General features: G+C 49.0%; 1 protein-coding gene across 1 annotated transcript in view; it reads right to left on the reverse strand.

Annotated features, from left to right (window-relative positions):
- The window catches only part of LOC142468752 (protein FAM169B-like), a 28,702-nt gene that overhangs the window by 5,850 nt on the left and 7,593 nt on the right, over window positions 1-15,259 (reverse strand). The window contains exons 2-5 of the mRNA XM_075575255.1: window positions 13,359-13,492; window positions 11,455-11,554; window positions 9,356-9,441; window positions 6,164-6,341 (exon numbers count right to left, since the gene is read on the reverse strand). Coding sequence (XP_075431370.1) covers window positions 6,164-6,341; window positions 9,356-9,441; window positions 11,455-11,554; window positions 13,359-13,492 — 498 coding nt within the window. The remainder of the gene's footprint in view (window positions 1-6,163; window positions 6,342-9,355; window positions 9,442-11,454; window positions 11,555-13,358; window positions 13,493-15,259) is intronic.

The raw sequence follows: 15,259 nt of genomic DNA on the forward strand, positions 1-15,259 counted from the left end.
GGACGGTGCAGTAACAGTACAGGATGGGACGGTGCAGTAACAGTACAGGATGGGACGGTGCAGTAACAGTACAGAGTGGGACGGTGCAGTAACAGTACAGGATGGGACGGTGCAGTAACAGTACAGGATGGGACGGTGCAGTAACAGTACAGAGTGGGACGGTGCAGTAACAGTACAGAGTGGGACGGTGCAGTAACAATACAGGATGGGACGGTGCAGTAACAGTACAGGGTGGGACGGTGCAGTAACAGTACAGGATGGGACGGGGCAGTAACAGTACAGGATGGGACGGTGCAGTAACAGTACAGGATGGGACGGTGCAGTAACAATACAGGATGGGACGGTGCAGTAACAGTACAGGGTGGGACGGTGCAGTAACAGTACAGGATGGGACGGTGCAGTAACAGTACAGGATGGGACGGGGCAGTAACAGTACAGGATGGGACGGTGCAGTAACAGTACAGGATGGGACGGTGCAGTAACAGTACAGGATGGGACGGTGCAGTAACAGTACAGGATGGGACGGTGCAGTAACAGTACAGGATGGGCCGGTGCAGTAACAGTACAGGATGGGACGGTGCAGTAACAGTACAGGGTGGGACGGTGCAGTAACAGTACAGGGTGGGACGGTGCAGTAACAGTACAGGATGGGACGGTGCAGTAACAGTACAGGGTGGGACGGGGCAGTAACAGTACAGGATGGGACGGTGCAGTAACAGTACAGGATGGGACGGTGCAGTAACAGTACAGGGTGGGACGGTGCAGTAACAGTACAGGATGGGACGGTGCAGTAACAGTACAGGGTGGGACGGTGCAGTAACAGTACAGGAAGGGACGGTGCAGTAACAGTACAGGAAGGGACGGTGCAGTAACAGTACAGGATGGGACGGTGCAGTAACAGTACAGGGTGGGACGGTGCAGTAACAGTACAGGGTGGGACGGTGCAGTAACAGTACAGGATGGGACGGTGCAGTAACAGTACAGGGTGGGACGGTGCAGTAACAGTACAGGGTGGGACGATGCAGTAACAGTACAGGGTGGGACGGTGCAGTAACAGTACAGGATGGGACGGTGCAGTAACAGTACAGGATGGGACGGTGCAGTAACAATACAGGATGGGACGGTGCAGTAACAGTACAGGATGGGACGGTGCAGTAACAGTACAGGATGGGACGGTGCAGTAACAGTACAGGATGGGACGGTGCAGTAACAATACAGGATGGGACGGTGCAGTAACAATACAGGATGGGACGGTGCAGTAACAGTACAGGATGGGACGGTGCTGTAACAGTACAGGATGGGACGGTGCAGTAACAGTACAGGATGGGACGGTGCAGTAACAGTACAGGATGGGACGGTGCAGTAACAGTACAGGATGGGACGGTGCAGTAACAATACAGGATGGGACGGTGCAGTAACAGTACAGGATGGGACGGTGCAGTAACAGTACAGGATGGGACGGTGCAGTAACAGTACAGGATGGGACGATGCAGTAACAGTACAGGATGGGACGGTGCAGTAACAGTACAGGATGGGACGGTGCAGTAACAGTACAGGATGGGACGGTGCAGTAACAGTACAGGGTGGGACGGGGCAGTAACAGTACAGAGTGGGACGGTGCAGTAACAGTACAGGATGGGACGGTGCAGTAACAGTACAGGATGGGACGGTGCAGTAACAGTACAGGATGGGACGGTGCAGTAACAGTACAGGATGGGACGGTGCAGTAACAGTACAGGATGGGACGGTGCAGTAACAGTACAGGGTGGGACGGTGCAGTAACAGTACAGGATGGGACGGTGCAGTAACAGTACAGGGTGGGACGGTGCAGTAACAGTACAGGATGGGACGGTGCAGTAACAGTACAGGATGGGACGGTGCAGTAACAGTACAGGATGGGCCGGGGCAGTAACAGTACAGGATGGGACGGTGCAGTAACAGTACAGGGTGGGACGGTGCAGTAACAGTACAGGATGGGACGGTGCAGTAACAGTACAGGATGGGACGGTGCAGTAACAATACAGGATGGGACGGTGCAGTAACAGTACAGGATGGGACGGTGCAGTAACAGTACAGGATGGGACGGTGCAGTAACAATACAGGATGGGACGGTGCAGTAACAGTACAGGATGGGACGGTGCAGTAACAATACAGGATGGGACGGTGCAGTAACAGTACAGGATGGGACGGTGCAGTAACAGTACAGGATGGGACGGTGCAGTAACAGTACAGGATGGGACGGTGCAGTAACAGTACAGGATGGGCCGGTGCAGTAACAATACAGGATGGGACGGTGCAGTAACAGTACAGGATGGGACGGTGCAGTAACAATACAGGATGGGACGGTGCAGTAACAGTACAGGGTGGGACGGTGCAGTAACAGTACAGGGTGGGACGGTGCAGTAACAATACAGGATGGGACGGTGCAGTAACAGTACAGGATGGGACGGGGCAGTAACAGTACAGGATGGGACGGTGCAGTAACAATACAGGATGGGACGGTGCAGTAACAGTACAGGGTGGGACGGTGCAGTAACAGTACAGGATGGGACGGTGCAGTAACAATACAGGATGGGACGGTGCAGTAACAGTACAGGATGGGACGGTGCAGTAACAATACAGGATGGGACGGTGCAGTAACAATACAGGATGGGACGGTGCAGTAACAATACAGGATGGGACGGTGCAGTAACAATACAGGATGGGACGGTGCAGTAACAGTACAGGATGGGACGGTGCAGTACCAATACAGGATGGGACGGTGCAGTAACAATACAGGATGGGACGGTGCAGTAACAGTACAGGATGGGACGGTGCAGTAACAGTACAGGATGGGACGGTGCAGTAACAGTACAGGATGGGACGGTGCAGTAACAGTACAGGATGGGACGGTGCAGTAACAGTACAGGATGGGACGGTGCAGTAACAGTACAGGGTGGGACGGTGCAGTAACAGTACAGGGTGGGACGGTGCAGTAACAATACAGGATGGGACGGTGCAGTAACAGTACAGGATGGGACGGTGCAGTAACAGTACAGGATGGGACGGTGCAGTAACAATACAGGATGGGACGGTGCAGTAACAGTACAGGATGGGACGGTGCAGTAACAGTACAGGATGGGACGGTGCAGTAACAATACAGGATGGGACGGTGCAGTAACAGTACAGGATGGGACGGTGCAGTAACAATACAGGATGGGACGGTGCAGTAACAGTACAGGATGGGACGGTGCAGTAACAGTACAGGATGGGACGGTGCAGTAACAGTACAGGATGGGCCGGTGCAGTAACAATACAGGATGGGACGGTGCAGTAACAGTACAGGGTGGGACGGTGCAGTAACAATACAGGATGGGACGGTGCAGTAACAATACAGGATGGGACGGTGCAGTAACAGTACAGGATGGGACGGTGCAGTAACAGTACAGGATGGGCCGGTGCAGTAACAATACAGGATGGGACGGTGCAGTAACAGTACAGGATGGGACGGGGCAGTAACAATACAGGGTGGGACGGTGCAGTAACAGTACAGGATGGGACGGGGCAGTAACAGTACAGGATGGGACGGTGCAGTAACAGTACAGGATGGGACGGTGCAGTAACAATACAGGATGGGACGGTGCAGTAACAGTACAGGATGGGACGGTGCAGTAACAGTACAGGATGGGACGGTGCAGTAACAATACAGGATGGGACGGTGCAGTAACAGTACAGGGTGGGACGGTGCAGTAACAGTACAGGATGGGACGGGGCAGTAACAGTACAGGATGGGACGGTGCAGTAACAGTACAGGATGGGACGGTGCAGTAACAGTACAGGATGGGACGGTGCAGTAACAATACAGGGTGGGACGGGGCAGTAACAGTACAGGATGGGACGGTGCAGTAACAGTACAGGATGGGACGGTGCAGTAACAGTACAGGATGGGACGGTGCAGTAACAGTACAGGGTGGGACGGTGCAGTAACAGTACAGGGTGGGACGGGGCAGTAACAGTACAGGATGGGACGGTGCAGTAACAGTACAGGATGGGACGGGGCAGTAACAGTACAGGATGGGACGGTGCAGTAACAGTACAGGGTGGGACGGTGCAGTAACAGTAGGATGGGACGGTGCAGTAACAGTACAGGATGGGACGGTGCAGTAACAGTACAGAGTGGGACGGTGCAGTAACAGTACAGGATGGGACGGTGCAGTAACAGTACAGGGTGGGACGGGGCAGTAACAGTACAGAGTGGGACGGTGCAGTAACAGTACAGGATGGGACGGTGCAGTAACAGTACAGGATGGGACGGGGCAGTAACAGTACAGGATGGGACGGTGCAGTAACAATACAGGGTGGGACGGGGCAGTAACAGTACAGAGTGGGACGGTGCAGTAACAGTACAGGATGGGACGGTGCAGTAACAGTACAGGATGGGACGGTGCAGTAACAGTACAGGATGGGACGGTGCAGTAACAGTACAGGATGGGACGGGGCAGTAACAGTACAGGATGGGACGGTGCAGTAACAGTACAGGATGGGACGGTGCAGTAACAGTACAGGGTGGGACGGTGCAGTAACAGTACAGGATGGGACGGTGCAGTAACAGTACAGGATGGGACGGTGCAGTAACAGTACAGGGTGGGACGGTGCAGTAACAGTACAGGGTGGGACGGTGCAGTAACAGTACAGGATGGGCCGGTGCAGTAACAGTACAGGATGGGACGGTGCAGTAACAGTACAGGGTGGGACGGGGCAGTAACAGTACAGGGTGGGACGGGGCAGTAACAGTACAGAGTGGGACGGTGCAGTAACAGTACAGGATGGGACGGTGCAGTAACAGTACAGGATGGGACGGTGCAGTAATAGTACAGGGTGGGACGGGGCAGTAACAGTACAGGATGGGACGGTGCAGTAACAGTACAGGGTGGGACGGTGCAGTAACAGTACAGGATGGGACGGTGCAGTAACAGTACAGGGTGGGACGGGGCAGTAACAGTACAGGGTGGGACGGTGCAGTAACAGTACAGGGTGGGACGGTGCAGTAACAGTACAGGATGGGACGGGGCAGTAACAGTACAGGATGGGACGATGCAGTAACCGTACAGGGTGGGACGGTGCAGTAACAGTACAGGGTGGGACGGTGCAGTAACAGTACAGGGTGGGACGGTGCAGTAACAGTACAGGATGGGACGGTGCAGTAACAGTACAGGATGGGACGGTGCAGTACCAGTACAGGATGGGACGGTGCAGTAACAATACAGGATGGGACGATGCAGTAACAGTACAGGGTGGGCCGGTGCAGTAACAGTACAGGGTGGGACGGTGCAGTAACCATAACATGCCGGGCAGGTAGTGGTCCATTATTAAATGCCTGGGTAAGGAGGCAGGTCTCGGCATCCTACCTCTTTGGAACCTAAATGATAATTGACATCAATCTTTTGCCAGGCTCTCTCTCGAGATTTTGGGCCGACCTTAACCCCTTCTCTGCCACGGCATCGCAGTCCTCACTGGCAAAGACACATGAACATCACCGTGCACTTCAGCAGCGAAGATCTGGTTTTTATTGCACTTCAAACATTGTGCATGATGATATCTTAAACCAGGGGTGCTCAACTCCAGTCCTCAATCCCCCCCCCCCCAACAGGACAGGTTTTCAGAATATCCCAACTTTTGCACAGTCGAAGATTGAGCCTCTGATTGAGGCACCTGTGCTGAAGCTGGGACTCATTGAGCCACCCCAGTGCTGAAGCTGGGATATCCTGAAAACCTGACCTGTTGGAGGGGTGGGGGGTTGCTTGAGGACTGCAGTTGTGCACGACGGAGCAACCGCTTTTTGAAAAGACGAAAAAAATGTGTCTTTTCAAGCGGCGACCGCATCACGGGCGCGTCATGTGAGCGGTTCAGCGAATCACGGCGAACCAGCTCCGTGACGTCACAGCCACGCCTTCCCCCCCAACCATCGCCTCCAACACTATGAGCACAGATGGCGTGCGCTACTGCAGCAAGACCTCGCACTCTCGCGAGCAAGCGGCGTGTACGAGCTCGGCCTTAAGCTTTATGTCCTACTATATGTCCTACTATAATAGTGTCAGAGAAATGGATCTGAGCTCGGTGTGCCCTGCCAGGAAAATCAGACGCCAATATAGACTGATGTTCTACTCTAGACTAATGCGATCACCTTTGTTTTTGTAGGTGTAAAACGCCGCAGCCTCCCCGCTGTGCCAAAGTATCCTGGCCTGCTCCTCTGCGGGGTGGGGTAAGAAGCACACTCCGTCCTCCGTAGCACTATTCTCCAAAAAGCCCAACACCAGACAGTTCAGGACAAAGAGGACAATCCTTTCTCCAAATGTCTGGACCTGTTAAAAGAGAGACTAGGAAATAACAAAGCAGAAAAGCCACAGGTTAAAGGTATAATTATTTACGCAATCTAAGCGAATTGTGGTTTGAAATTGTTCAAAACAACAAAGTAGACCCGGAAAGGTATTTTTATTCCAGCAAGAGATGGAATATACTGTTTATTAGCTGACATCCAAAATGTGGGAAATGTTATAAAGGCAAATTACGTGTATTTTTTTTCTTCTTCATTTTCTGTCTTCTATCATTTGATATTTTGTATTTGTCATTTTTTTTGTATTGTATTACTAGCTGAGAGACCCGGCGTTGCCCGTGAGTTAAATTTCCTGCTATGAGTGAGGGATGTTTGTAACTTAAAGTAACATTTTATTTTCTGTACCCCCTCCCACCACTTTTTCACCAAAAATTCAAATAAAGAACAAGTTTAAAAAAACAAACAAACAGAGACTAAACCGGCCAAGGACAGGACTAGCTCCCTAAGCACTAACCGGGCCCGTTTGTGTTTTTCTGTAACTGCCCCGGCCTCCCCTCCCCCCCGTCTTTTTTACAGTACGGAAACCATGGGGTCCTCTAGAACTGACCCTCGCTATTTTCAGCTCTGGGGACCCCCTGGTGTTAAAACAATATGGTCACCAAATCTCACGGGGGCCCTGGGTCAAATAGGAAGCCGCCGTGTCATTGTATCATGGCCAGTTAAATACCTTTAAACACACACTTACCTTTACAGGTAAGTTAGGCAGGACATTGCTGCTTTGAATATCCACAGGAAGAATGTAATCTGTTGTCATATACAATGGGAGGATGAGACCAGGCCGTGCGCCCTCCGGGAAGAGACTGAAGCACAAGTGATATCCGTCACGGCAAAGTTGGGTCCGATCTATGGAGGTCAGTATTTTGGGGAGCAGGGTGTCCCAGGAGCTGAATCTAAGGCCTCGGCCCCAGTGGTCACTGCTGCGCACGCGGGCCTGGCGACGCGTGCACGGGTGAAAGCCGCGATCTGCAGTCTATTGTGGAGCGATGGGATGCGCGGCAACCCTATTGGTCCACACCATCTGCCCTGCCATTGGCTACCCGCACACCACATGATCGCGTCGCCGCACAGGAAGACGAAATTCTTGTCTTTCCTGCCAGCGGATACGCCATCCCGATATGAGAGCGCCCACACACACAAAGCTCCTGGGGCCTGCCCGATAGAGGTATCTGGTGGAGTGCGCACCGACGTGACCACTGGGAGCCTAGCCTAACGCGGTTAAGCTCCGGAGACCCCCTGCTTCATACCATTAAAATTAGCTATGTATAATATTGTAATAAAAATGGCGAGGGAAACAGGTATAACGCGGTGCTTGGGGTCCACATAATGTGACCGCGTTATAACGGGGATCGCGGGAAAAAATGGCCTCTGCGATCAGGGGTTCCGCGACTGCCGGAGGTGGAGAGCTGGGATAACTCACCCAGGTGTCCCAGACCACCCACACTGCCCCATTAGGCCCCGCTCTCTCCAATCGCTATACCGCCCCCACCACTCCCTGGTCTCTCTGCTGGAGCCTGTGGCCCAAGACCTCACCTGAGCCGGGCTGTCCTGCGCTTTGCTGCCTTGTCTCACATAGCAGCCCAGCCTGGGTTACCCGGGGGGAGGTAGGGGGAGTTAGCAGGACGAGGCCACAGCTCCGGTGGGAGAGAGAGACAGGAAGTGCCGGGTCCCAAAGACAGGTCAGAGCCGCTGGTGTGTGTGGGCGGCGGTGTGTTTGTGTGTGTCAGCAATAAATCATTGAATATTTGTATTTAAAAAAAAAACTGTATTATATATGGAGGGGAGGTGGATAATGGCCTGTAGGGTTTCCCTCTTGTTGCACTGTATTATATATGGAGGGGATGGGGTAATACCTTGTAGGGTTTCCCTCCCTACTGGGAGATTCTCAGTACAGAAAATAAAATGACAAATCGGTACAAAGACACACAGCGGTCACCTGTATCCGGCCATACTAAGACACACAGCGGTCACCTGTATCCGGCCATACTAAGACCCACAGCGGTCACCTGTATCCGGCCATACTAAGACACAGAGCATTCACCTGTATCAGGCCATACTAAGACACACAGTGGTCACCTGTATCAGGCCATACTAAGACACACAGCGGTCACCTGTATCAGACCATACTAAGACACACAGCGGTCACCTGTATCAGGCCATACTAAGACACACAGCGGTCACCTGTATAAGCCATACTAAGACACACAGCGGTCACCTGTATCAGACCATACTAAGACACACAGCGGTCACCTGTATCAGACCATACTAAGACACACAGCGGTCACCTGTATCCGGCCATACTAAGACACACAGCGGTCACCTGTATCAGGCCATACTAAGACACACAGCGGTCACCTGTATCAGGCCATACTAAGACACACAGCGGTTACCTGTATCAGGCCATACTAAGACACACAGCGGTCACCTGTATCAGGCCATACTAAGACACACAGCGGTCACCTGTATCAGGCCATACTAAGACACACAGCGGTCACCTGTATCAGACCATACTAAGACACACAGCGGTCACCATTATCAGGCCATACTATGACACACAGCGGTCACCTGTATCAGACCATACTAAGACACACAGCGGTCACCTGTATCAGGCCATACTAAGACACACAGCGGTCACCTGTATCAGGCCATACTAAGACACACAGCGGTCACCTGTATCAGGCCATACTAAGACACACAGCGGTCACCTGTATCAGACCATACTAAGACACACAGCGGTCACCATTATCAGGCCATACTATGACACACAGCGGTCACCTGTATCAGACCATACTAAGACACACAGCGGTCACCTGTATCAGGCCATAGTAAGACACACAGCGGTTACCTGTATCAGGCCATACTAAGACACACAGCGGTCACCTGTATCAGACCACACTAAGACACACAGCGGTCACCTGTATCAGGCCATACTAAGACACACAGCGGTCACCTGTATCCGGCCATACTAAGACACACAGCGGTCACCTGTATCAGGCCATCTCTGGAAGGGTCAGACGATTTCAAGATGTCATCTACAGGCCACCAAATTCCGTTCAAATACACAGCCAGAACTGGGGAGACAGAATAGAGGGTGTGAGAAGGGTCCTGCAAGCGCAGGTACGAGTCATGTAGCGTTCGCCTAACGAAGTAAGCCTTAAATACACCGTTCTAGAAATATTATTGTCATATTGACGAGCAGTTTCTGTTGCTGGTAAGTATTAAATATTATTCAAAAATGCTTTCATTCTGCAACCTCATGGGTTCAGGGACCTTTGAGATTTCTTGCATTTTCCCTTCATAAAAGGTAACTCAACCGCAAACGTCAAAGAGTTTATAGTTATTATGTTAAAACGACACTAGGTTCTGATAGTAAAATAGTGCCGGTCCTGTTATTCCTCTCCTCGTTGCCTTGGCCGGCACCAGAGTGAAGAACTAAAGCCAGACCAGCCAAAACAACAGAATGGAAAGGTCAAATCGGATCAGCACTTTCCCAGCGCCGCGCGCCGACTTCCACGCAACTTGTCGTCTGCGATTTAATAACTGGTGAAAAAATTAGGGAAGACTCAGGATGGTAACGGAGTTAGAAACTTATTTGGTCCAAATGCATTCTGCAAGCTGCAAGGAGCTGGTTCTGCAAGGGAAGGCTACTCCCGACCTCGGGGGGACCGTGAAACAAATCCTTGCAGCAAACTAGAAAATCAAGTTGTGTTTCGTTTGGTCGGGATGTTAAAATGAAACTTTGTCCAAACTGGGTATGGTAAAAGTGTCCGCTACCATCTTGCTACCCTGCCCTCTGATGGACATTTGCAAGCAGAATGTAACCTCCCTGCTGCCAGGACCACTTACTGCCCTCCGACTCATGTATATAATGACTATCTGGATCAGGGGTGCGCAAACTTTTACCCCTGTTCCCCCCTGCCTGGTATCCCCCCCCCTGCTTGCACCCACCCCCCTCCTTATCTGGTTTCCTGTGTTCTGATGTCACAACGTCATGTGACGTCCCATGGCAACGCGATGTCATGTGACACCGCGTTGCCATGGCAACACGTCAACCGAAGCCGCTAGACTCAAGGTAAGGGAACTTATAAAGGCCTTGAGTGCGATCCCCGGCATTTCATTTAAATGCGCCCCCCCCCCCCCCCAGAAAATCTTGTGTCCCCCAGTTTGCGAACCCTTGATCTAGAGCAGTGTTTTTCAACAGGGGTTCCTGGTAAGCATTGGGTTCCCCTGTGCCTCCATAAAGGGTTCCCCTGTGCCTCCATAAAGGGTTCCCCTGTGCCTCCATAAAGGGTTCCCCTGTGCCTCCATAAAGGGTTCCCCTGTGCCTCCATAAAGGGTTCCCTGCAATTTTCAGGTCATTTGAAAATTGGACCAAACACAGAGGCTCCTTACAACGTGTCTGATCACAGACACGCTATTAGAGAGGGTTGGGGCTCCTTACAATGCATCTGATCTCAGACGCGCTATTAGAGAGGGTTGGGGCTCCTTACAATGCATCTGATCTCAGACGCGCTATTAGAGAGGGTTGGGGTTCCTTACAATGTGTCTGATCTCAGACTCGCTATTAGAAAGGGTTGGGGTTCCTTACTATGCATCTGATCACAGACGCGCTATAAGAGAGGGTTGGGGTTCCTTACAACGTGTCTGATCACAGACGCGCTGTTAGAGAGGGTTGGGGCTCCTTACAACGTGTCTGATCACAGACGCGCTGTTAGAGAGGGTTGGGGCTCATTACAATGCGTCTGATCTCAGACGCGCTATTAGAGAGGGTTGGGGCTCCTTACAATGTATCTGATCTCAGACGCGCTATTAGAGAGGGTTGGGGTACTGCAGAATTTCACAATATAATTATAGGATTCTTAAACAAAAAACAAAAAAAGTTGGAAACCACTGATCGAGTGTAAGCTCTCGGGCCCTCGTTATGAGCAGGGCCCTCGTCACCTTTTTTCTACGTTTGCGCTTGTTTGTACGTTATTGTTTATTCAATTGATGTCACTCAGTACAACGCTACGGATTATGTTGGCGCTTTACAATTAAACGATGATGATAATATCATATCCTGGAAGACAAAACTCTTGCTGTACCTGTATCTCTCTTCTGGGGGTTTATCAAAACCAACATTTTCCCGCGATCATCTTCTCGGTACAATGTTATGTAAAGGACGCTGGACCCATCTATCTTTATCTGCAAAGAGAGGCAGCGTTGTAACGGACGTGCAGGCACGTGGCACAAAGGAGCCTTTTACTGAGACATCATTTCAGCTCAAATCGCTCCTCACAGAGCCGACAGAATATGGAACCCAGAGTTTTATCGGCACTAGGGATACTGGACGCTGCTTACATCAAAAATGCGGAGCCGGGAAGGTAAAGACTTAAACTGGGATTTAAATGTGCTTATCCTGCTTTACATCTAGGACCCGTGTAACACTATTGTGGTTAAAAGTAGATTTGCACAAACTTTTAAACAATCATTATTCTAAAGGGACAGCGTTCGCCCCCCAAAACTGAAATCTTATTGGTACGCTGATTACAAGAGAGACATTTTGAAGCTGCTTCTCTTCCCATCAGTGCAGGCGGCAGTGTGCTGCAGGACTCTCCAGCTACGGAGTACATTTTAACATGCAATAAGGCAGGGGGTTCTCAACTCCAGTCCTCAAGACCCCCCAACAGGTCAGGTTTTCTAGATATCCCTGCTTCAGCACAGGTAGCTCAATCAGACCCTGCTTCAGCCCAGTATCCTGAAAACCTGACCTGTTAAGGGGGTATTGAGGACTGGAGCTGGGGATCCCGTCCATTAAGGCGCTTCCGAGGGTAGGGTGCCCTATCCACGGCCTGCAAAGTATTTCCAAACAAAGACACCAGAGGGCGCTCCAAGAAAACGTTCCGAGCCTTTCAAAATCCCTGATGCCGCGATGCACAGCGGCCAAAGCGGCGCGATGCGGCTGCTGCTGGGTTTGGCGGGGCAGCCTGCCAATAGATGGAGGTGAATATAATAAAAAATATTCCAACACGAGTGCGACACAAGCGGGGGACTATAAGGCTGCGATTATACAAAAAAACGCCTGTTTTGTCTCCCGGAGCGTCATCTGTCTCGCGCTTTGCAGCAGCGAGCGGGGAGAACTTGGTATAAGCAGTTATCACGTCTGTATGACACTTGTTTTTTGCGCCGCGTGGCGTCACTACGGGAGACACCGCAGGTGTTTTTTGGTATAATCGCAGCCTTAATCATGGGGGGGGGGGGGAGCAATGTATAATCAGGGCCCCAGAATAAAACAAAAAAAAAGCTTAGCAGATTGGGTGGCAAACTGCTCCTTTCTACTGGCAAAATATCTGCATTTAGGTTGCAAAATGGAAAGTTTGGTGCCCGTATCAGAATGAGGGCATGTGTACACAAAGGCAGGTATGCCTCAACCAGAGAAAACCTACATAAAAGTGACAAGTGGAAGCACATTTTAAACCCGCTGCATTTTATATCCGCTACATGGCGCACCGGCAGAGTAACACAGAGTAACAAAGCACCAGCAACAAAGGAAAGGGTTCTTTACAGTAAGGGCAGATACAGTGTGGAATTCATTACCCATTGAGACTGTGATGGCAGATACAATAGATTTGTTCAAAAAAAGGTTGGACATCTTTTTAGATGGAAAAGGTATACAGGGATATACCAAATAAGTATGCATGGGAAGGATGTTGATCCAGGGATTAATCCGATTGCCAATTCTTGGAGTCAGGAAGGAATTAATTTTTCCACTTGATGGGGTTTTTTGTTTGCCTTACTCTGGATCAATAAGTATAGATATAGGATAAAGTATCTGTTGTCTAAAATTAGCACAGGTTGAACTTGATGGACCTACTGTATGTCTTTTTCCAACCTCATCTGCTATGTAACTATGTAACTATGTAACCATGTAACTATGTAACTATGTAACACTAGTGCAAATTCCATCAACGAGTTTGTTACACGGACTTTCACAGCCCAGGATATTTACCTTGTCTCCACCTGGCAGGGAGAAGAATTCTGTCGGTTTGTGCTCTGCGAGAAGCTGGGAGTAGTGATTGGCTGCGGTCTCCAGGAGATCTCGTGAATCCGCAGAATTTAAATGATCTACCGGGTAACGGAGCCCTACATGGGATATTCTGCGTTACTTACTAATACATGGGATATTCTGCGTTACTTAGTAATACATGGGATATTCTGCGTTACTTAATAATACATGGGATATTCTGCGTTACTTAGTAATACATGGGATATTCTGCGTTACTTAGTAATACATGGGATATTCTGCGTTACTTAGTAATACATGGGATATTCTGCGTTACTTAGTAATACATGGGATATTCTGCGTTACTTAGTAATACATGGGATATTCTGTGTTACTTAATAATACATGGGATATTCTGCGTTACTTAGTAATACATGGGATATTCTGCGTTACTATACATGGGATATTCTGCGTTACTTAATAATACATGGGATATTCTGCGTTACTTAGTAATACATGGGATATTCTGCGTTACTTAATAATACATGGGATATTGTGCGTTACTTAATAATACATGGGATATTCTGCGTTACTTAATAATACATGGGATATTCTGTGTTACTTACTAATACATGGGATATTCTGCGTTACTATACATGGGATATTCTGCGTTACTTAGTAATACATGGGATATTCTGTGTTACTTAGTAATACATGGGATATTCTGCGTTACTTAATAATACATGGGATATTCTGCGTTACTTAATAATACATGGGATATTATGCGTTACTTAGTAATACATGGGATATTCTGCGTTACTTAGTAATACATGGGATATTCTGCGTTACTATACATGGGATATTCTGCGTTACTTAATAATACATGGGATATTCTGCGTTACTTAATAATACATGGGATATTCTGCGTTACTTAGTAATACATGGGATATTCTGCGTTACTTAGTAATACATGGGATATTCTGCGTTACTTAGTAATACATGGGATATTCTGCGTTACTTAGTAATACATGGGATATTCTGCGTTACTTAGTAATACATGGGATATTCTGCGTTACTTAATAATACATGGGATATTCTGCGTTACTTAGTAATACATGGGATATTCTGCGTTACTTAATAATACATGGGATATTCTGCGTTACTATACATGGGATATTCTGCGTTACTTAGTAATACATGGGATATTCTGCGTTACTTAGTAATACATGGGATATTCTGCGTTACTTAGTAATACATGGGATATTGTGCGTTACTTAGTAATACATGGGATATTCTGCGTTACTTATTAATACATGGGATATTCTGCGTTACTTAGTAATACATGGGATATTCTGCGTTACTTAGTAATACATGGGATATTCTGCGTTACTTAATAATACATGGGATATTCTGCGTTACTTAATAAAACATGGAAAACTAGACTGGTAATGTAAATAACATAAATAAAATGCATGCCCATGGCCAACAATTAGGAGGTTAATGAAAGCATCCCATTTTAAATAAATCCGTTGCACCTCATCCCAACCCACTTGGGCGCATTCCATCGCAATTATACAGAATAGCAGCATTTGTTTGGCAGGCCATGCACAGCTTCTAATTGCCGAAACAGTGTTTGGCACCCGGCTTTCTTTATTTGTAAAACCAAATCCTTTAGGAGGAAAAAGTGAACTTCACAGAAAGTTTGGTGCCTTCAAAAAAACAAAAACAAAAAAACAACAACAAATCAGATAAGAATATCTAAGTCAGTTTTGTGTTTACAATTTCCTTGGTAATCGGGTCTTTTTAATCTGATCCGACATACTTGTGTGATACGTCAGTCTGTGAAGGCAGACTCCCCTACCGTACTTTATTATTAAATGTAATTATTTTAATCTATGTAACTTGTT

Source organism: Ascaphus truei, chromosome 18 (genome assembly GCF_040206685.1).
Source record: "Ascaphus truei isolate aAscTru1 chromosome 18, aAscTru1.hap1, whole genome shotgun sequence".
NCBI classification, from domain to species: Eukaryota; Metazoa; Chordata; class Amphibia; order Anura; family Ascaphidae; genus Ascaphus; species Ascaphus truei.